The 23,022-nt window shown below is 35.2% G+C and overlaps 1 protein-coding gene across 1 annotated transcript in view; it reads right to left on the bottom strand.

Annotated features, from left to right (window-relative positions):
* Nucleotides 1-23,022, bottom strand: part of LOC106621527 (titin homolog) — a 73,201-nt gene that overhangs the window by 7,445 nt on the left and 42,734 nt on the right. Inside the window, exons 2-6 of the mRNA XM_070110601.1 lie at nucleotides 9,892-10,192; nucleotides 9,740-9,816; nucleotides 9,422-9,654; nucleotides 3,226-8,900; nucleotides 58-1,873 (exon numbers count right to left, since the gene is read on the bottom strand). Of these exons, the coding sequence (XP_069966702.1) occupies nucleotides 58-1,873; nucleotides 3,226-8,900; nucleotides 9,422-9,654; nucleotides 9,740-9,816; nucleotides 9,892-10,058 (7,968 nt within the window). The 5' untranslated portion in view covers nucleotides 10,059-10,192. The remainder of the gene's footprint in view (nucleotides 1-57; nucleotides 1,874-3,225; nucleotides 8,901-9,421; nucleotides 9,655-9,739; nucleotides 9,817-9,891; nucleotides 10,193-23,022) is intronic.

The following is a 23,022-nucleotide window of genomic DNA, read 5'->3' as shown; positions in this document are numbered from 1 at the left end:
ACAATTGAATTATCCTAAAATGCATTCATGTAAATCACATCTTAACTCTTCATTTACCTCATTTGCTTCAAATTCTTCAGCTAAAATCTCTTCGGTGTATACTTCAGGCACTTGCTCTTGCATTTGTATTGCTTCAAACTCCGCAGGAATAATTTCAGTCGACGGCGACGCCGATGCTAACTCTGCTATATGAACTGCAGTCAAGTGTTGCTCTTGGTGTTGATGTTCCAAACTTTGTTGTTGCTGTTGATCCAACAATACCATCTGCGTTGACTGTAATCGTTGTTGCTGCTGCTGCTGTTGTTCTTGCAAGCACATTTGTGCTGACAACTCGGTTTTCGTACTCATTCGTCGATTGTGTTGTGATGAATGACGTTGCTTGCGATTGTGCAGAGGATGTAGTGGCGGTGGCTGTGTCGCCGTCGGAGATTGTACTGCATGTTGTAATTGCTGCTGCTGCAGTTGCAAAAGTTGTTGTTCCGCCGTTGCTGCAAATGTTGGCTCGTTGTGGTTGTCCAATGTAGATGTGCCAGCAGCGGGGCTTCGAGATATTTTTGCTGGCGGTGGTGCATGTCCGTCTGAATGACTTAATCGCCTATTTAGAGATGCACAATCGTCGCTAGTAGATTGTTGTAGATTTTGCTGCTGAAGCTCCACCAAATTGCTCGCCGTAGCAGTTAATCGTCGTTGATGAACTATCTGTGACTGAGTTTGTGAGCGTTTTGAGTTTGTTGGGTAGTTACGCTTCTGCGCTTTACAGCCGCTGCTTGCATTTGTCGACGGAGTTAGTTGCGGTGGTTGCTCATTAAGCACTGCATTTGCTGTTGTTGCGCTTCCTACTGCATTTGATGGATCCTCCGTAATTTTTTGTTGCCGATGCTTCACTGTAATACTGCTTGGCAATGTTATTGTATTGCCAGCGTGTTTGCGGCCACCGGTTGATGAGGACGCCGTGGGCTTTGACTTATTACCAGTCAGTTGCTGCTTCTGCTGCTGAAGTTGCTGTTGTTGGCGTTGCTGTTGTTTTTGTTTCGGTTCAGCTATTGGGCGCAAGGTGACACCGGAACCGAGGTTATATGTGGTCATTGTATCGGAGGATGATGTAGAGAATTGTTGTGTAGCACCACCGGCAACCGCCTGCGATTGCGCATGGGTCACTTGAACTGAAGGTGTCTGTTGTATTATCAAATCACTCGGCGCTGCCTTGATTAAAATTATACCGTGCTTATTAGCTCCCACGCTGCTCGTTTGTTGCAGCTGTTGCTGCTGCTGTTGACTTGTGGATCGTTTGCGTTGCCGTTGCTGAGAAGTTTGCTGTGTCGATCTGTACGCAGGTTGTATAATTTGTTGTTGTAAAATCTGTGGGCCATCTGAACCTAAATGTTGTTCCGTTTCTGCGGATGATGTCAATACAATTTGCATATCACCCTGTGCTGACATAAAATGCTCATTACCAAGCACTATCGGCATATTGCTGATGTCGAACATAGCGCCAGAAGCTGCACCAACTTGTTCCTGTTGTACCAGGGCAGCTGTTTGCGCTACTTCAATCAATTTTTCTTTGCGTGTGATTTTAACCTGGGGGCACATTTGCTGTACATGTGCAACAGCATCTTGCTCACCAATAAACTCTAAACCGGAAGATGATGCATGTTGTTGTTGTTGTTTATGTGAACCCACCCCTTGTCCTGGTCGTTCGATTATAAATGATGGTATAGATTCTTCGAGATTAGACTTCCTTTGCTTTGCTGCTGCTGCCGTTAATGTTGCACCAGCGGCAGATTTTGTGGCTAAAATATTTGCTATTTGTGTGGAGAGTGGATTGGCAACATCTACGTTGATGCGGACCTTCTCCATGGGAGAAATATTGATACTGTAAGAAGATGACAATGTTTAAAATATCCTATAATCCAGTTATTGCAAAGGAATATTTATAAGAGATTTGTAGATGATGAGGATCATCTCATCATCAACTCAAGAGAATTCAATTATAAATTTTGCTAATTTCTTATTCCTTAAGTACTCATACATACAGTGGTGGCCACGAATTTAGCACACACCTTAATGTTTTTAGTAGGCATTGATTTTTTTCCACTTATACAACATTCCAGGAAAAAGCCCAGTTGCTAATTGGAACTTCCACAATGTTCAAATTCCTTTAATTTTTACACATTTTATTTTTATCGGTTATAAAATAAACGCGAATTTTGTCAATAGTGCAGATTTAAAGCTAGACACGAATTTAGCACATTTTCTAGTTTTGTGATGTTTGCGGTTTTAGTTTCGGTGCGGACAACAAAATTCAAGGTAATTATAAACAGAAATTCGAGAAATTATAAAATTAGTTTATAAATATTGCCGATTGAAATTAGATATGGCAAAAAGTCGCTGCTGTTCGGAGATAACTCTCTTACTGAAATGCTCACGGAAAATGATGTACAACTCCATACAACATGTTCAAAAGTTTGGTTTTAGAAGCTCCAAGGACATACAGAAGGAATTAGAGGCAAATTACAATATTTCTGTATCTTCAAGATCGTCGGCTTAATTCACGAAATTTGCGAGGGTGCATAGCACAGCGATAGCCTCTTGCTTAAAAACAAGCAGCACGATCTAAGGAACACAATCAAAACCGATGTTTTAAATGGCCTCCTTGCCTCCCGATCTCAATTCAATTGAGAATTTTTGAATGACATGGAACATCACGTGGAACCAAAAAAACGGTGAACTTAGCAAAATTGTGGATTAAAATCCGAAATGCTTGATATTCCGAAGAGACGATGCGAAATTTTAGTTGAAAGTTTAAGTAAAAGATATACAGAAGTTATCAAAAATAGAGGATTTCAAACCATATACTAAAATAAGAATTGAATTCTGTTCTGTGGATTAAAATCCGAAATGCTTGATATTCCGAAGAGACGATGCGAAATTTTAGTTGAAAGTTTAAGTAAAAGATATACAGAAGTTATCAAAAATAGAGGATTTCAAACCATATACTAAAATAGGAATTGAATTCTGTCAAGGCAAGTTTCGAAAGTGCAAATTGAAAAAACTGGCGAATGTGCTAACTTCGTGTCCAGGCTATAAAATTCAGTTTTTATTTTTTTCTTTACAGATACATAATTAATATGCATATGTAATACTACACTAAAAATATACATTCACATATTTATTTGAAAACAATGTGAGTGTGCTAAATTCGTGACCACTACTGTGTATACTCACCATGTGTTATCTGCTTTAGAATGTGGATTAATGGGAGATACCAGTCGCTTATTTAACATCTCATTTCCAATATTCGGGCTCTCGTCCATGTTTTGTAGCGAGTCAATGCCCGTGGCCGCTTCTACTGTGTTGGCAGCGCCAACTATTACCTCTTCGATCGGTTGTTGATGTTCAATTGAAGAGTAATTCACATATTCCACTGCGTTTTGTTCATCAATAGAAGGAAACGAATTTAACTCTGAGGCGGTTGATTCTGAAGTGTTTTCATCTTTTGTGGTATCATTATCTGGCGATTCCTCAATTGCTATTTGTTGCACTGACACTGTATCATTTAGGTATACTTCTTCAATTATGCACTGGTCGTCCTCTATTATAAGAGAGTCTGCTGGTTCATTATCATTACATTCGACGGTTTGTTCTGACCCTTCCACTTCCTCCAAATAATTACTCTTATTTTCATCTTCATAGTTTGTTATCTCATTTGGCGTAGTTTTGATCTCCTCATCTGTTTGCATATTTTCAATACTTGTATTGTTGATATTTGGGTTCTCTACATTTCTACTCTTCACACGCTGTACGCCCTCTTCTTCGTTATTTAAATCGTTCTCTTGTATTACTAAATTTTGGACCGCGACCACATTACGTCGAGGAGCTGGTTTTGTAGCGCTACGTCGTTTGCGAGAACATCCAAATTTTACTGTAGGTGTGAAATTTACGGCAGCTTGGCCAGTTGGTAATTCAATAACCTGCTCGTGTGGTTGTGGATTACCGCATGTATCGGTGGACAAAACGATCAATTTGGGTTCAGATTTTTCATTTTGTATTTGTGAAGTTGTTATATTCAGGTTATCAACTCCTATTTGATCGGCGACAGCATCTTTTGGTTCTCCTGCAACAACAACATCATCGTTTCTTGTATATGTTTCGGTTTCTTTTTCCGCTAATTTTGCAACTTTCATTGCTTTTCGTTGGTTTTGACATAGCGTCGTATTATTTTTCTCATTTAAATCTGATAAATCCAGCTCTTTCATAAAATCATTCGATCTCTCTTGCCGTTGTTTCGCCGATCGGGCCTGTCGTTTTCTACTGGTTTTATCTTTGGTAAATTCGGAAAATGATTTTGTTGAGTTGTTTACTGAATTCGATGTTACAGATTTATTAGGATCCACCTTAGCCTCAACTTGTATATTCAATTTATCTTGTGTTGCATTTGCACGACGCTTATGTGTTTTATTCAATAATTTTGGTTTTGGCGCAGATTTTTCTGTATCACCTTCCCCTTCATGTCCGGAAAGCGGCTCATGAGGTGGACTCTCGATGAAATCGTCATCTGCATCGGAATACTCATGCTGTGCATGCTCAAAATCTTTAGCTAATGCTTCATTAGACACTTCATTATTTAAAAAATCCGTGCTCAGTGTTTTGTCGCCTTCTTGTTTTGCGCCATTTTCAATCTGCAACTGCTCTTCAATTAATTTATTTTCCACAATGTTGTCTTCCTCCTTTGACAGGTGATTTTCGTTCTCTTCATTATGCTCTTCAATAACATTATTCACAATGTCTCCTGTTTCAGTTTCTTTCTGCTGTGTCTCGAATGGGACTTCACACGTCAATTCTTTAACAATTTCAGTTTGGTTTTGGATTTCAGGCTTCCTAATTTCTACACACTTTAAATGAATTTCATCGGTTCCACTACGCGGTGTATTAACTACATTATCATTGCATTCTAAAAAATTTGACTTATCATTTTTATTGTTTTCGGAAATTTTTGAATGTTCAATAAGAGAGTTATTCACATCACTTGTTTCGCGGTTATTCTGATTTTTCTCTTTCAAAAGCTCCTCTTCTTCCAATTCAGATTCCATATTTTTTGGTACGCTTGTTGCTATGAAACTGGTGTTTTCATCTTTAGCATTTCCATCGCATTCTTCCACAGCTGTATGGGTTTCATTTTCATTCATTTCACTTTTACGTACTATGTCTTCTACTACCTCTCCCAATATTTTCTGGATTTTAGTTATTGCAACTTCTTTGCCTTCAATCAATGGTACAAGAACTTTGTCTATTGATTCTATCTTTTTATTTTGTCTATCGCTTACATTTTCATGTTCTCCTTCAACATTCATTTCTTGTTCAACTAGTATTTTAGACTCTTCGGTTCGTGTAGGTATTGTCTCAACCAACCCATCGGTGGGTGTCATCAGCCTATCAGTCAACGTTGGCAAACGTTCATCGTCTAACATTGAGGTGGGCGATCCAAACTCTGCACCCGCTTCTGAAATGCAAATCGAACTGTTGTCGTCAGTTGGCGAAGTGAGGCGACTTTGTGGTACTTCTTCCCCTAACAACATGATGCATTGTTGTTGTTCTTCCACTACATCATTCTTCATATTTACAACCAAACAATTCTCCGTTTCTTGTTCCAACTGTTTATCACCATTATTTGTCTGTTGCTCTATGACCGCGACTACAGATTGTTCTTTGTCTACTGCCGTATATGTATCGATCAATATTATTTCATTCTGTATATTAGGCAATGCCGTTGTGGGTGGAAGAATTTTTAAATCATTACTAAAATCTTCATTTATCATTTCTCTTCCGGTTGTAGCATTAGATTTAAACTTCTCTTTGAGACTTTCTTGCTCGACTGCACGAGTCGGTTCATCGCAGGTTTCTTGAATGCCCTCTAAGGATGCCGCATTGTCGGCAGTATTATTATGCTCTTTTAGTGTTTTCAGTTCATCTTCAAGTTTCTCATGTGGTGAAAAATTTTGAGGTTCTTTTACATTGTCCTCCTTAATTGGCTCTAAATTTTCGGTTTCACATCCGTTCTTTTGTTCTGTGTCTTCAATATTTTGCTTTGAGAATTGTAAATCATCAGGATTGTAAATCTGTGTCTCTGTTGGACATAAATTTGTTTCATTATTTTCTATAATTGTGGATTTCTTTTGTTCCAAGCTTGCACAATGTAAGACCTCTATCGTCGTATTAGGAGTAGCTAATGAACCATTTTTTAAATTTTTTACTTTTAAAATAGTAGTTTCCTCGACGGAATCGAGGCGCACGATTTCAACATTTCCTTCATTCTCTTTATCTTGTTCCATTACTTGAAAATCATTCGTTTTTACATCATTCATTTCTAACGCAGGTGCTGTAAATGCCGCAGATTGGTATGCATTTTCATACTCATCGACGCCATCTATAGAAGCAGATTGTTTTTGTTGCTTAGCTTTTATCTCCGATTCAACTTTCTCACTAAACTTATTTTTTTCCTCGAGTTGGAGTTGCTCAGTAACTGTCACCATTCCATTTTCGTCCATTTTTGTCACTGTAGCAATTGCTTGCCCTGACAAAACAATTTCCAAACTATCTGCTGTTGATGTAGGCGGATCTTCAATCCTTGAGCGATTACGAGACTTGAATATACGTTTACCTCGTTCCTTAATCGGTAAGCCCTTAACTGGCAACTCCTCCTTGGTGCTACCGAAAGACTGTGTTGGGGAAACAACCGCGAGACATCCCTCCTCAGCAATATTGGGTGCTGTTGTTTGTTCAAGCAATTTTTCGATGTCATCCGCCAGCTGTTGATCCCTCTGCTCACTTGAAAGTCGTCGTTCGTTTTCGGGCAATATGCTATTATCAGTCTGAGATTTGTCTTGTCCTTTCTCCGGGGAAAGATATTTCTTTTTGAAATCGGCTATAGATTTTAAAGCATCGCTGCTAGTATCATCTTCTTCATCTTGAAAATCAAAGCAATCGGTACGTGGGTTCACAGGCGCGCTGGTCTGAGGTTGCTCTTCTTCTTTTAAGCACTGTGGTGACACTGGGGTAAGTTCTGCCACTATTTCATGTGCAGTATGTACGTTTGGCAATTCCTCTACCATTTTATTTGCTGTTGTATTTTCAAAACTATCTTTAAGAATTTCCTTTGGATTCTTCTGTCTTTTATTTGATTTTTGTCCCTTCCCGCGACTTTTTTGTTTCGGTTGCTTCACATTTTCGCTTTCTGACTTCAAGTTTTTAATTTCTTGTCTCGGTTCGCTTTGTACATTTTCCTCAGTGGTTTCAAATTCAAGTTCTCCCGTTTCGTTGGAAACTAAAGTTAATGTTTCTGCGTTTTCTTGTTGCTCCGACTGAAATTCTTCATTTTGTCTATCTTCAAGTTCTGACACTTGCTCTTGGTTAGCTGATATGTCAGTGCATTCCATTGGCACTTGTACTTCCGTTTCTATATTCGACTCCTCTAGATGTTCCTCAGATAAATGTTCTTCTTGTACCACGCGCGCAACATTTATTTTATCTATTGTAATATAATTGAATTGTATATTATTCTTCGATGCTTCATTTCTCACCAATCCATCTTTGCCAACCGTTGATTCTGTTTCACCATCAGTGCCAGTGTTGTCATCGAGAATAATTGTTTCACCACTATTTGGTGGCACAACCCCTACTACAACCACAGAATCGGAGCTGCTGCTGCTATTACAGTTTATATTCTCCATATTTTCAACTACTGTGGGCAACTCTACAGTATAATCATTTATGAATTCTTTTAATACGGCGTCACGTCGATCCTTCTTCGGTATGTTTCTAATACGATTTTGATGTTGAGTCTGATTTGAAGTTTGTGCACCAAAGTTATTTATTGTCGCACATATTCGTGTCGCCAAATCAAATGAACTGTTTTCACTTTTCACTTCAGTTGTTGACGTTGTTGTTAACTTATCTAGTTTGTATTGTGGTGTTTCCATCTTTGAAGGCATTTCCAGATTGGAATTCAGTTTTACATCGTCAACCAACTCATCCTCTTTTTCACCGTCGCTCCAATCAGCCAGTAGCCGCAGGCGCATTTCTTCAGCCGTACTTTTCAACATGGTCGATTTGTTATCCATAATTTCACCAGAATCAATGTTGCGCTTTCGCGGACTGCATGATCTCAACAAGTCCTCCGTCGTGTGTGACGATGAGTTATCGGTGGTATCATCTTCAATACTCAATTTAAGCTCTCCCTTTATGGAAGAAACCGGCATTCCGTCGGGTAACGTAATTTCTTTTACATCGGCATCAATTCGCAACGATGTGTATGATTTCTCCCGCGACGTGCTTGCAGCAGCAGACCGACTTGCTCTTTCGCTTCCGGCCAGCGGATAAGGCTTGTGTTTGGTGCCACTAACGTTTCGACTATTCACCGGTGACAAGATTTCACTTTTTGTGGACTTTGCTATGTGAAATGTCCTGGTGTCAAGTATTGCAGAATATTTTTGATCATCATCTTCGCTCAAAGAGTTAGGTTCGCATTTCGAAGATGTTGCAGGCGATTGAAGCTTCCAAGTCATCGCAGCGATATAGCTCTTAGACTCGCTTTCTGACGTTATAGTAGCCGAAGGTATCTTCCGTGCATTGGACGTTGAAGGTGTCTGTGCGGATGTTGGCGTGCCAGTACAGCTATGTGTGCGTCGATGTAATATCATGACATTTTGTCTTTGGCTAGAGAAATCGCACAGATTACATCGATAAAAATTCGTTTCAGCACTGCTGGGAGTAGAGTTCGTTACGAAACTTGAAGTGATATGCGGTGAAGCTAGTGATTTTCCTATATCTGGAGTACGGTTTGTTGTTATTGTTGTTGTGGTTGTACGTTTTGGTGTAATGTTGAGGATTTTTGTTACAGAATCCTTGAAAGGCAAGTAAAAATCGTTTGAAAATTTAACTCCTTATTATGAAAAAAAAACGTTTAGAAACATAATTTCTTTGTAAAATGTAATATTTGAAATTTTATGTATAAAGTTCTAATACTAGAAATATTGTCTATAACTCGACTCAAGGTACTCTTCCACACGATCACAGTTATATTGAAAATACTAGATATTTAATGTGAAGAACGAGTCCCTTTCACAAATAAGCTTCTAAAAATCGTTGGTAGCACAAATACTTGTAGAGGATAGGGAATAATCTAAAGTGGGTCTCGACCTATACATTTACTAGACTTTAAACTACCCTTGAAAAATATTAAAATAATTTAGAGGAATTCTTCCTGGTGTAGCAGTCTCGACAGTCGTTGAAGCTTTTCTACTTCTGCAGCTTCTTAAATAATAATAAAGTTTTCGTTATGAACCTTCTGAAATGAGTGACTACGTTCCATTGGAAGTAAACTTATAAAACTAATTAAAATAACGTGATTAGTATTTGAACCTACCCCACTTCTGCGCTTATTGTTGTAGTCATTGGTAGAACTATGGATGTATTCATTGTCGTAATAATCATTACTACGTCGTGTAAAAGTTGGTCCTAGTATTGCCTTGACAATGCTATCTGGACGATCATTTATAATCAACAAATCTGAATCAATAGCTTTACGTGTTAAACGTTCAGCGATCTCCACATCTGAAGGAAACTTCTCCATAAATTTATTTTTGGCATTATATAAAGCTGTTTGAAAAAAAGAAAATATTATTTTGTACATAATGATATTAAAAAAAACAAATTAACATATGGTGTACAACTATATACTCACCCGTCCCCTTTTTAATGAACTCATCTTTTTTGCTGCATTGGAAAGGAAATATTTGTTTTGCACTCTTTATATATTCACTAAAAATATACGAACAAGATCAGCAGCCAATTATTTATAGGAATAGGATATTCAATATTAATAATTATACTGACTAGGCATCTTCTTGGAAAAATTTTACAACGCAATAGGGTTTCTTCCTTAGTTGTTTGAGAAGGTCATCAGGTTGGCGATGCACATCGGTTACTTCACCGGGCCACCAGTTGTTGCCCAGTTTAACCCAAACGATGTCACCATCCTTAAAAGCGTTGTCTTCTGACATGTTTGCAACAATGGTCAATCAAACTTACAACTTGTGTACTTTAAATTGCTGATTTTGTGCTGTACTTTTTTATAACTCACAGTATTTAGGATACTTCCATCAGATTAATTACAACACTTCACATGATTAGTTAGCTGAAATAAGATAAACAAAAATTTATATTAAAGAGGATAGTTACAATTTTATTTAAAATAAGAATAAAATTAGTTTATGAAAATTCGCTATAGAATTTTATAAAATTAAACATGAATATAAAAAGTTTATTGATTTTAAGTACAGCTATTTCGTTTTTAGATTTCACTCATATAAACAAATACAATAATTTATACACAATCGAAGCGTTCAATAGGATTCGACTAAACCATATCCCTCATACTAAGTTTGAATGAGATCATCTTTTTTTATTAATTTTAGCTCAGTAAATGACTTTTGCACTACGATCCGCGGCCTATTGTCCCTGCCTCTTTCTAAAATTTGATCCAGCCCTAGCACTCGAAAAAATTTTGAGTTGTACTTGGCGCCAGAGGAGAACCCACGGTGAAGAAGAGTTCTGGTCATATCTGCCAGCTTATTTCCTGCTACGATGTTATGCTTTTTTATTTGAATCCGTGGACTCCCTGCAATTGTGCATCCGAATACACACATACATACATTAATCCAACCAATGGACCAAGACGTTAGAAGCGAAGCAATCAATAAGAGAAGTTTGGAAAAACTACAATATCATAAATACTATAGGAAACATAAACCTTTCTTGGAATAACACTTATCAACAACTTCTAACAGATCGTAAACGAAAAACGCCAACTACATTATATGCCTGCTTGACAAAAAGGCAGAAAATTAGAAACACAAACTACAATAGAATTATTGATATGACTGACTTAAAATTTTATTCGTTTTTATAGGAACTTATAGTTTTATAATTTTTTTTAACAAATAATAAATTGAATACCAAACCAATTTTATATTCATCTTCCCCTAACTCCATTATTTACATGTTCCGTTAAGCGCTGTTTCGCATTACGCTCTATTTCGATGGAAAGTGTCCTACGTATCTTAAGCGAGGTCTTACTGTATTTAGCACAAAGATGATTAATATTGACTTGGGGAACAAAAATTCGAATAACACGACTATATTGCTCACTATTAAACGTAACGTTGCTTTCATTTTACTGACTTTATCTGAATGTAAGGAAGGCAATTCGAGTAATAAGAAATATACCTACAAAATTAAAATTATAATCAGTTCATGTATTGTATATAGTGGCTTTTGGAATATTTAGTACATTGTAATTCTTTATTACTATTAATAAATTGTTTAAATGGCCCATTAGGTTATGTAAAAATAAATTCGGCGATATTATACTTACCGAGAAAAATGATAAAATAATAATAATTTTGCTTAGAGATTTTCTTTCCAGTTGCACTTGCGCTTGCAAGTTAATATACTTTTTGCAATTATATTCCATTAAAAAATGCTTTCACTAACCTCTTTTGGGGGTTTAAAATGGAAGAAGCACATATATCATGTCTGCTTGTATCTATAGTCGTATGTGAATACACTAAGTACATTTATAACGATGTTACTAGTAAATTAATACAAGCTTTGCATATATGCAACTAGTATATATACTAGTCTAACTTCTATTGCTTTTAATAATAACAAATTCACAACGTCTTTCTTATGAAAGTAGCCAAAACATACCTAAACTAAGTGCAGTTATCCAAATGCTGGGTTAGTATTTAGATTTAAAATTTTTATTGTTGGTCTACTACCAGGTAAGAGGGAGCGAATATTGGAACTTATTAGAATGTGAATATCTTCTTGTTCCTTCGCGACACAAAAATGGACATGGAAAGTGTTAAAAGTCATATCAAATATTTTTGAATAAATATCGTTGTGATTCCTAATACTCTAGTTCAGAATAAAAATAAAACGTACTATTAGACTAACGTAATTTTGCTAGCGATAAAATATGTTTAATCGGGCTTAAAAAGATTTATGAATATATTAGCATCATCGCCTTTCTTTGGGCGATATGATCAATCCGTTTATTACTTGATTAGATTGGCCATTTGAACAAAACCATAATTGTTCTTGATTTGTAGTAAATATATATTAAGTTCTTAAAAATTTAGGTAACTTCAGATGAAAATGAGATTAAGAACTTCTAATTTAGCTATCCATAAATTCAAACACTAAAGATAAGTCCCGACAGTTATGTATATCTACATATCGTCACCAAGCATTCAAAGAACGTAACATCACCTTTCAGAGGTTTATAGAAGAAGAAAAAAACGAAATAAAATAGAAACTACGCATATTGAAAGAAAATTTTAGTTTTGGTTAAAACTTAGGTTTATCTGATAGCTGAAGCATACAATTTAGTACATACAAACATAGTGTGTAATATGATGTAGTAAATCGTAATCAATAAAAAATTTCAATATTTTGCTTTTCATTATAGGTAACGACATATAATAATACGAATTGAATTTATTATTATTGTTGTTGCTGTCGCGACAGACAATATTTTCACACAAAAATTGGCAAAAACATTGTACATATTCACGAACATTCGCAGTTATTTAGTGATAACTACAAACAATTAGACACTTTTGCAAATGAATCCAAATCACGAGTTTTAAATTTTAATGCATAGCGAGATTTCGGTTTTTTTTTGTTAAATGGTAAATAAAACAAGTAAGAAAGGGCGAAGTTCGGGAACAACCGAACATTTTATACTCTCGCAATTTGCAATAATCAAAAACGGGCCAATACTTTCAATGGTTGCAAAACGAAAAAAGAATTCGAAATGCATTTTTCGAAGAAACCGAATGGATTACAATCGAACTAGGTATCTTATTCATTTATGTACCTATATATCAAATCGTTGGCACACTTAGTTTCATTACTAATATTTATTTTAAAATTAATTTAATCTCAACTCAACTAAAGGGGCTAAATTTAATATTGGGTACATGAGGAAAAAGCTAGAATAACGAAAATCATTAGGAGTATTCACACCAGCTTTGTTAATTTGTTAACATTTAAAATTAACATGAGTAGCAGTGTAACAAGCTTGAAATTATTTTCGTTACTTGGTAACATCAAATCAACTGTTTGTTTTGGACGTAGCCTAAAAAATTCATTGGATCATTGCGAATAAATACATTTGCTACTCACTACAAAATAATTTTAGAAAATTTTTTTAAAAGTATTGAATAAAATTGAATTAACTGTTTTGGAACAAAATTTACCACACTACTGAGATAGAGCAAAAAGTATGTTCACAGTAAAGTGTTTAAAGAGGGTATAGTATATGGAAGTTGGGGTAATTCGTGGACCAATTATGCTGTTCAATATTATACGTTCACTTAATAATAGAAATCCATTAATAAAACTTTTGCAAAAACATTTTATTTAAACTTTTTTCGACAAACAGTTGTGTGTGGTTAGAGTTTTTAAAAAATACAAAACTTGGTTAACATATCCATTTTACTGCTTTGAATCCGAAACAGTCTGTCCGAAAAAATAAGAACAAAATCAAAAAGGCGGTTTCCATTATCGACACCGAATTTTCCGGATCTTGACTACATGAATGTTCATTACATTCTAATATTCTTATCTGAGTGCGAATTTAAGCAAGTGGGGAGTTTAAATTATTATTAATCCTTTAAAACCGTGAGAAGCTCGACATTCTTCTACTGACCAAAGGGAAGATATTAAAATATGCTTTCATAAAGGAAAATGTTTGCCTACATAAGGCAGAAATTGGAAGTTACTTACAGAATGATATAAAACTGCAATATAGGGCGCTAGAAGCTGAAAAGAGGGGCAGGCACAAACAAACTTCTAATAGGCAGCATGATCTCATCACATGAATCGTCAAAAGGTGCTCATTAACAATTTCCAGGCAGGTAAAAAATTAATTTCAATTGCCAATATCAACTTCATATAAAAGAAAAAAGGTTGATCTTGGCTAACCTAAAAGCACGTAGTCCCAGAAAAGTATATTTACTGAAAAGCGCACACTTAAAACGGCTACTTGAATTTGTTCCAATGTTTGTAGGCCAACCTCTGTCAGTCAGGCACAAGGCTCTATGCACCGATGTGACAAAGATTATTCAGTTCGACTGTCACAGTTCGAGGATCACAGGAACTAAAGACATAATTTATTATGTTAATAATAATCTGGAAGACTTGGTTCTGACTTATGTCGAAGAGGATATGACATTTCAATGGGTATTTCATCAAAATAATAACCGAAGGCATATCTCAAAAGGTTTCATAGCAAAACCTGACCTTAATCCAATCGAATACCTTTGTATGGATATAAAAAGAGAGGTAAGGGACTCCAAACCAAAAAATTTACAAAAACTATGAAAAAGTAGCATAAAAAGCTTAGGAATATATAGTTCTCTCTAGATACCGCACTGATGTGAGTTCTAAGCACTCCAAATGTACCAAAATAATTAAAAATCGAGTATGCACAACTTAATACCAAATGCAAAAGCATTCTCCACATTAAATAAATTTTCGTATAACTATTTATATTTTGTTCTTATTTTTTAGAACAGTTCGTTTCGGGCTCAAAGCAACACGAAAAAGTGGTAAAAAAAAATTAACGTACATATATATGATAACCAAGTTTAGCATATTTCAAAAACTCTAACCTTACACAACTGTTTGCCCAAAACAAGTTTTAAGTTTTTTGCAAAAATTTTATTCCTGGATTTCCATGTTCGCTTTGGTTGATCTTGTTATTTCGATCACGTCTGTACCTTAAACGCATTTTGTGTGAAAAGTATTCTTTCGATAACTACATGGGCTGTCGATTTAAATACTCTAAAGTGAAAGAATCATATGTGATATGTGGGAAGTAGGCATGGTTGAAGCCCGATTTCACTCCATAGCATAAGAATGTCGAAATAAACTTACACACCCAATTTGGTTGATATTGGTCAAATAGTTTATGAGATATGCACCTAAAGGTGGGTGGGGCCACCCAATTGTCCAATTTTAATACCAACTCTTATAAAGCCTTTCCGTACCATCTTGAGTGTAAAATTTAATGAGTCGAAAGCATTTATTTATTGAGCAATCGCGCTTTTCGTTGTTTCACGGCGTTTAAAGATGTGCTGAAAAGACTTTTTCTCAGCAAATTCGGTTAAAATAGCTTCAGTTGTTTGTGAGTTATGCTTAATAAACCTATTAGAGGGCGAGGCTATGCCCACTTATTAAAAGATTTTAAACCTGTGATGCACATTCATATAACCATGCTTTGAACCAGTATCCCTTATGGTTTGGTTGGTGGTTATGGTTTTTAATAAGTTTACGATTAACGGTAATTTGTGGGAGCGGCAATAGTCCGATCCTGCCCATATGTAATACCAACCTCCCTTGTGTGCCAAGGAACATAGGGGTATCTCACAAGTTTCATTAAGATATTTCACGAACAGACAGACAGCCATCTTTCGACTCATTCTGATCATTTATATATATGTGTAAATCTATATCTATCTTTATTAGTTTTAAGTGTTACAGATAACCGTTAGGTAAACAAAACTATTATGCGCAACATGTTGCGAGAGTATAAAAATAATAAAGATGCCGAGATCCGTATAAACGTTTAGGAGTTAGGCGAAATTGTGATCAATTTTACTAAGCTAATCATCCTTAATAATGCATTTGAAATATAATTAAATAAACTGATAAAATTCAAAATAGTTTGATATGGAAAGAAAATGTAGTCGCTTCTATTTTGCCCAATAAGCCTAGACATTCTGACCATATTTATCTGAGTACATGCTTCGCTAGAGTTTGCCGTTACAAGCAACCGTTAGGTGTGAAAAACTACTATGTTCTGTCATGGAGATACAAAAAGGAAAATGTTTACATTTTAATATTACTAATGCAATAATACGGTCTATCCACTTTAATTTAATTGCTCGTATTCAAGCCATCGATTGACGCAATTTTCCCCTTATTAAGTCACAACAAGTGAAATGTGATCTGAAATAAGGCTACAAGTAACAAAGAAGAGTGTATGGCCGATGACATATATTCCACATACATATGTAATATCATAATACACTCGTTTCGCATTCTGAATGGAAAGTAAAAGTGCATGCAATAATAGCAAATAATAGAGAGCTTATGTAAGCATATGCTGCCACAAACTCATACAATACAGCAGACGTTTGCTAATTGTAAACACTTATATTAACTTATTAAATAAACTAAGGAAATGTGATCGCAGTCTAACTATCGAAGTCCAATGTCGGTTATGATTAATGTACAAATACTATTTGCTCACTATGACGTATGGTTTAAATGATTATAAAATACACGTACTATCGTACATACAAAGAGAGAGTGCACGGCATCAGATTTAATTCGGCTGACAACCAAACTCAACTAATAATTTAGGAACATATGTAAATATTAACAAGTTCTAAATTTCTTAAATGTGACTTAGAGAATATACAACCATATACATTTATTAATTTTTCTGAATACTATATACATAAGTATGTATGCTACAATTGCAGAAGACCATGATAACACAGGTGAGAGGTTGTGGAACTTTATTAATTTATTTACAATATCATTACTTTTCTTTGCGTCTGCAATAAATACTTTAAGCGGATTTGAAATAAGAAAAAAAAAATTTGAAACTCACATAATCTTCTGCGTTATCAGAAGGGTATTTATAAAATTATGGTATCGTATACAATATGTACAGTACAATAATACAATATGTATAGTCACTGACAATAAAATAGAATCAAATCGGTGGTTCCAAAATAATTACCAATCTGTATTATTTGTCCGATAAATTTTCAGATACGCTTTGCCAGTAATCGATTCCTACAATATTTATCTTTTAAAACACCATGATGATAGCTCTGTTACATTTTACTGTTATCTTTGTGTTCAAATTAAACAAAAGTTTGCTTTTGTTATCGTGACAAAGAAATAGAATCAAGGAATAAAAATATCAATTATAGACGTTATTTAGTAAACAATTATATTGTAAGTATATAAGCTGTAGGATATTTTGTTATAATTAAGTATTATTTATAGAAGAAAAAAGCCGAAATCTTCATACGAATGTGAATTGAACGACGAAAACGACGTCTCAAGATGACAATTACATAGAGATTTTATAAAAACGCGATCCTTGAAGTCCTCTGTAGCTATCCAAAGAAAATTATTCGAGAACTGTTTCCCGTTGCCTTGAAGAAAAGAATGTTGACAAAAAAAAAAACAGCGGAACAATCGCATTGCTTTTGCTTCAGCGAACTTCACTTGAACCGGTGAAGAAAATGCAAAAAAAAGTGGCGTAAGATCCTTTGGTCCGATGAATCTAATTGGTAAATATGGTAGGTAGCGATGGAAAAGTTTGGGTTCGATGTCCGAAGAATGCTGAAATGAATCCCCGATAAACGACAAAAACTTTCAAACATGGAGGTGGTAATTCATGATACGGGGATGTTTTTCGTGGTACGGAGTTGGACCCCTGTTTTGAATTCGGGAAATAATGGAGCGTTATCACTGGCTTAGAATGGGATGGAATGGGGAAAAGTTCAAAAGGCGTGGTATTCAATTCGGAATTCAGTCTGTAAAGCTCTAGTGGAATCTATGAAGAAAAGGTGCACTGCTGTACTAGCAAAGAAAGGTTTTCCAACAAACTTCTAACTTTTGGTATATGCATTATTTTAGTTATAATTTATTTTAGTGTCAGTTACTGAATGTATAAAAGGACGTGCCGCGAAATAGAAATATGGCACTATAATATTTCGCAGTTAAGTGTTTTTTGTTTTTCGTGTTACTTGAAGCTTAATTAAAAATAAAAAAAATACCTTTTTTTTATGAGCAACGTGTTTATGAATACGATTAACTGTTTTCTCTAAATTATATAATTGAAAGGCGATGTGCTAAAGTCAAATTGAATTACCTTGATACATTATGATTATGTCGACTTTATCTTATAAAGCTTAGAAATAGAAATTTACTATATATACATATATCATTAAAAGTTCACATTTTTTTCTAATTTCACAATTTCACAACTGTAACAGCACCCAACTTGAAGTCGAAACGCGCTATTAAATTTAAAATTAAATTTCCTCAACGCTAAGGCCGCGTTATTGTGGAATACCTTATAAAAGTCAAATCCTTGAACGTTCTTTAACGTAATCGCTTTCACTAAAATGGCTACACAGACCATTCAATTTGATATTAAAACAAAAGCAACTCTGTTTCCATTTTTCTATCAGCTGTTCTGTTGCAACTATTTCATCAACTTAACTTTGAATTCTTCCTATTTTAAATTAAACTGGTCCATTTAAACAGCGCAAACTGAATCGATTATAAAAAAATTTTCTACATTGATACAATCTTGTTTATGTACGTGTGAAGTTTGATTTCCAGATGTCAGTTATATTGTTTAGCAGCTGTTGGTTTACGACGTGAAAAGTTTGTCGGGCGAAATTTACCATGAAACAAAATTAACGACTTTGCTTGAAAATTTGGGTTTCCACTGGAATCACAGCTACGGAATAATTGAAAATGTTGCAGAAGTGTTTTGGGAGTAAACTTTATCACACAGCAACACAAATATGTAAGTGGCACAAAGCATTCAGGTCGTCTTCGAAAACTTACCTCATGCGATTCTTCCATCCACTTCTGCTAATGCCGATAACTATGAAAAAGTTAAAGAAACAGTGCTTGTAAATCGTCGTCATCTCTTACACATCGACTCAACACATTTTGTTTAATGTTTTGGGGATGAAAAGCGTCAATGCTAGACTCGCAATAAAAGACCTGAATCGTTTACAAATATGATAGTAGATACGAGTAAAGATCGTAAAAGGGATGCTTGATAACAAGTGTACGAAATTGAATTAAACTTTGGCATGCTTGTATTGGCTCAGAAGCCTATTTTGAAGACTATAATACAGATATCGCCCCATAATCAGTGCGGCTAATAACTTATCAAGGATCTGCTCATGCTTTTTTCGTTACAATTTGAATCAAAAACACAGCAACAATTAAAAAAAATATTTACGTACAATATTTCATTTCATAAAATTCCCCATTACGGACAGTCCTTATAACCGGACACCTCCCATAACCGGTCAAATTTCAGGAACACAACGTTTTCATTAATATTTTCACAAAACCTATTCCTACAACTGGAAACGAGTACGTTCCAATGACCGGGCGCGGACATCATTATGGTAATATTTCGTTCAAATTATGCAACCGAACAGATTTCATAAAATATGTAAAGAAAATTGTTTACAATTTGTTATTACTGCTTTTGAATTATTAGGGGTATTCACACCAGCTTTGTTAATGCGTTAGTCGAAGTACCAGTGTGGCAAGCTTGATAAGTTTTTCGTTACATGGGAACGACAAATCAGCTGTTTATTGCGTCGTTCCCTGGAAAGTACATTTTCTGCTCGCTACCATCATTCAATTATATAAGCTTGTGTCGAAAGTGCCGTTTCACACAGGGACTCAAAAGAGTCTCATACCAGTTTATTGTGGGCGAGGGGACGACGAGGAAAGACGAAGGGACCGTGCCACTCGTGTTCGGGTGGCACGCTTTGTGTTCTTGTTCGTAACAGCTCGCTGCTACCCTTTTCAGCATTCCTTTTCACTTTCAAATTCTTTGAATGGTTGCAAGAGCGCTCGGTTTCAAATGAATTCGATCGCAAATTTGAGTTCTGTTATCTATTTTTGTATGTAATATGCAAATACGTATGCATAGAATAATAGAAATATTATGACAAATTGTAAATAAGGAGAAAATTAAGATATAGATTATGGAGTAAAGAAATTATGAGTTTTTAATACTTAAAGATTAGGAAATTCCTATTATAAATTTGGCCTTGAAAATATTAGTAACGGATATTCAATACATTCTTGTGGATTAGGGAATTCCCGTCTTTAGTATTTCTTTGAAACTATTTAGCGGGTAGGTACTTGTACTATGCATATTGTTCTACCATATTCATGGTAATTCATTGCAAGCAAAATGTGTGACCATCATCTCAACATACAAATGAAATACGCAGCACGCAGTGTTGCGCAGTCGTACCGCACAAATATTTACGAAAATTTTGTGAAAAGGAATGCAGAAAAACTAGACTCGAGTTGCTGGACTCTTTTTGACCGTGTGAATGCCCAGAGCGACACCAAAAGAAAATTTGAAAAACATCAGACTCTTTTGAATCTCAATGTGAAACGGCCCATATGGAGCGTGCTTCCTCTTACGAAAGAAGTGTCTGTATCCATAATGTCACAAAAAACTGTTTTTTGTCTTCCTTATGAATTTTTTGTTTACAATTTGATGATTTTGTATGATTTACAATCTATTCGTATTTAGTTATCAGTCAAAAAACGTATTTTCATTGGTTGAAATCTTTCAAAATTTATTTTTGAATCATAAAATCAAAACCAAACAATAACAATATCACGCTCGATACAAAATAATTTTAGACACATTTATAATAAGTAAGTATTTAATAAAATTGAATCAGCTGTTTTAGAATAAAATTTATCACAATACTGAGATAGAGCAGTAATACTGTTCACAGGTAGGTGTTTTAACGAAGTATCAACTAACAAACTACCAGATTAACATGTTCGGTCTGAATACCCTTATTAGCCTCTAACTAACGTTATAATTGGCTCACATTCATTAGTTCAGTAGAATTATAGTTTTGAGTCGCAGTATTATATTTCCAATTTGAGAACTATGTTGTTGTAATTTGTATTTTATTATTTTTAGTCAGCTCTCTCTTTCGTGTCACATTTACTCCGGGGTTATCTCCTAAACTACTGAATCGATTTTAGTAAAATTTAGCACACTGTGTCCAGTATGATTCAATTTAAAAGGTAGGATAGTTTATACTTAAATTATATTAAAAGTAAAACAATTCATAAATAAATATAAATAAAAGATATGCACATTAAACTTATTAGGGGGCGGGACCACGCCCACTTTAAAAATATTTAAACTACAGATGCCCCTCCCTAATATGATCCTGTATACCAAATAAGAGTCTTGCATCTTGTTGTGGAGCTTAGTTATGGCAATTTATTTGTTTTTGATTAATGGCGTTTTGTGGGCGTGGCAGTGGTCCGATTACGCCCATCTGCAATACCAACCGTCTTACGGTATCAAGAAACATGTGTACCAAGTTTCATAAAGATATCTCAATTTTTACTCAAGTTACAGCTTGCACAGACGGACGGACGAACAGACAGTCACCCGGGTTTCAACTCGTCTCTTCATCCTGATCATTTATATATACATAACCCTATATCTAACTCGATTAGTTTCAGGTGATGAAAACAACCGAGAGTATAAAAATAATGAAAGCTTGGCGGCCGCAGTTCGAAAATTTCGTGTCATTAAATTCATCTTAGGCAATGAAGCACATTTTCAACTTGATGTTTGTTAATCGCCGAAATTGCCGTTTTTGGGGTTCTGAGAACACGTGGATTTTGGGCTGGAGGCTTTAAAGGAGGAGATTCAACAATCAATCTCAATCACCAATGAAACTCAGTCACATTTATGCAGAACAGTCATGGAAAATTTCGACAAACGAGTGCGTATGTATGTGTATGGAATGGCGAGGAGACCCGATGTGTTTTTCCATAAATAACCCTATCCTATGCTCAACTTCATTGTTCAACGAAATCGTGAATGGATTAAAATCTAATTTATTTTGAAGGTTTAGGTTTAGACTTTCTTAGTTTTATTACTATATTCTAGTTCGCGCCAACCAAAATTGTATTAAAAGCATCTTTAAATAAGATACACGTGATATCAACTCAACCATAGGATCGGAATTCATTATATTAGGGATATGATGTTTAGAATAAGCATTCCAAGCTGATTCAGAGCTTTCTTAAAAAAAATATTAAATTTTTAGCAATCTGAACGACTTTAAATCAGGTGGGAAGACGGAATTCATTATGTGGGGTATATTGAGGGCAGAGAAATGGGAAGGGTTGCATTAATTTGGAAATTAACATGCCGCATACTATCATCCAATTTCACCAATTTTCACACTATCTAGAGTTGAAAAGACTTATCCTGTGCAAATTTGGGTTATATAACTTTATTGGTTGGGAAGATAACATACATACATTAAACTTATTAGGGTGTAATGTGATTCGTTGTGCCAAATTCGAGTTCTGCATCTTAAATCACGGCTTATATATGACACTTTATACGTTTTCGATTAATGGCGTTTTATGGGCGTGGCAGTGGTCCGATTACGCCCATCTACTGGTCCTTACTCTTTTTTCAAGGAACATGTGTACCAAGTTTCATCAAGATATCTTACTTTTTACTCAAGTTATCGCTTGCACAGATGGAGACAGACAGTCACTCGGAATTCAGCTCGTCTCCTGATCATTTATATATACATATATAACCCTTTATCTAACTCGATTATTTTTAGGTGATACAAACCACCGTTACGTTTTGTTCACGTAACTATTGCAAAAGTATAAAAACTGTATTTTCCAATTTATTCCAATCTAGAGCTAATAGAGCCACCCTTTATAAGCAAAAGTATTTAATGTATATCATAGCGATAGCATCGCATGACTGAATCAACTATATGTATAAAAGTTCACCATATTGATTATTGCTAATGAACAAGGTGGTATTTTTTCTTGAACGCACTACCATATGTGGAACCGGTAAGACTTCGAGTTCAGTAAGGACCACGCTTGGCCTATTAGCCTACCAGACTAACCTATTAAATACATATGTTAACTACATAGATTAAAATATTTTATGTATATCTATAGTAGAGAAAAAAAACCGGCTCGGGGGGTTTAGAGTGGGGGCTCCCTGATCCATTAATTTATTGAAATAATATTATATTTATTTTGAGAAAAAATTATTTCAAACTTAATCTCAAT

This window comes from Bactrocera oleae, chromosome 5 (assembly GCF_042242935.1).
Source record: "Bactrocera oleae isolate idBacOlea1 chromosome 5, idBacOlea1, whole genome shotgun sequence".
NCBI lineage: Eukaryota > Metazoa > Arthropoda > Insecta > Diptera > Tephritidae > Bactrocera > Bactrocera oleae.
The sequence above is the reverse complement of the archived record's forward strand: the minus strand, read 5'-3'. Positions and strand labels throughout refer to the sequence as shown.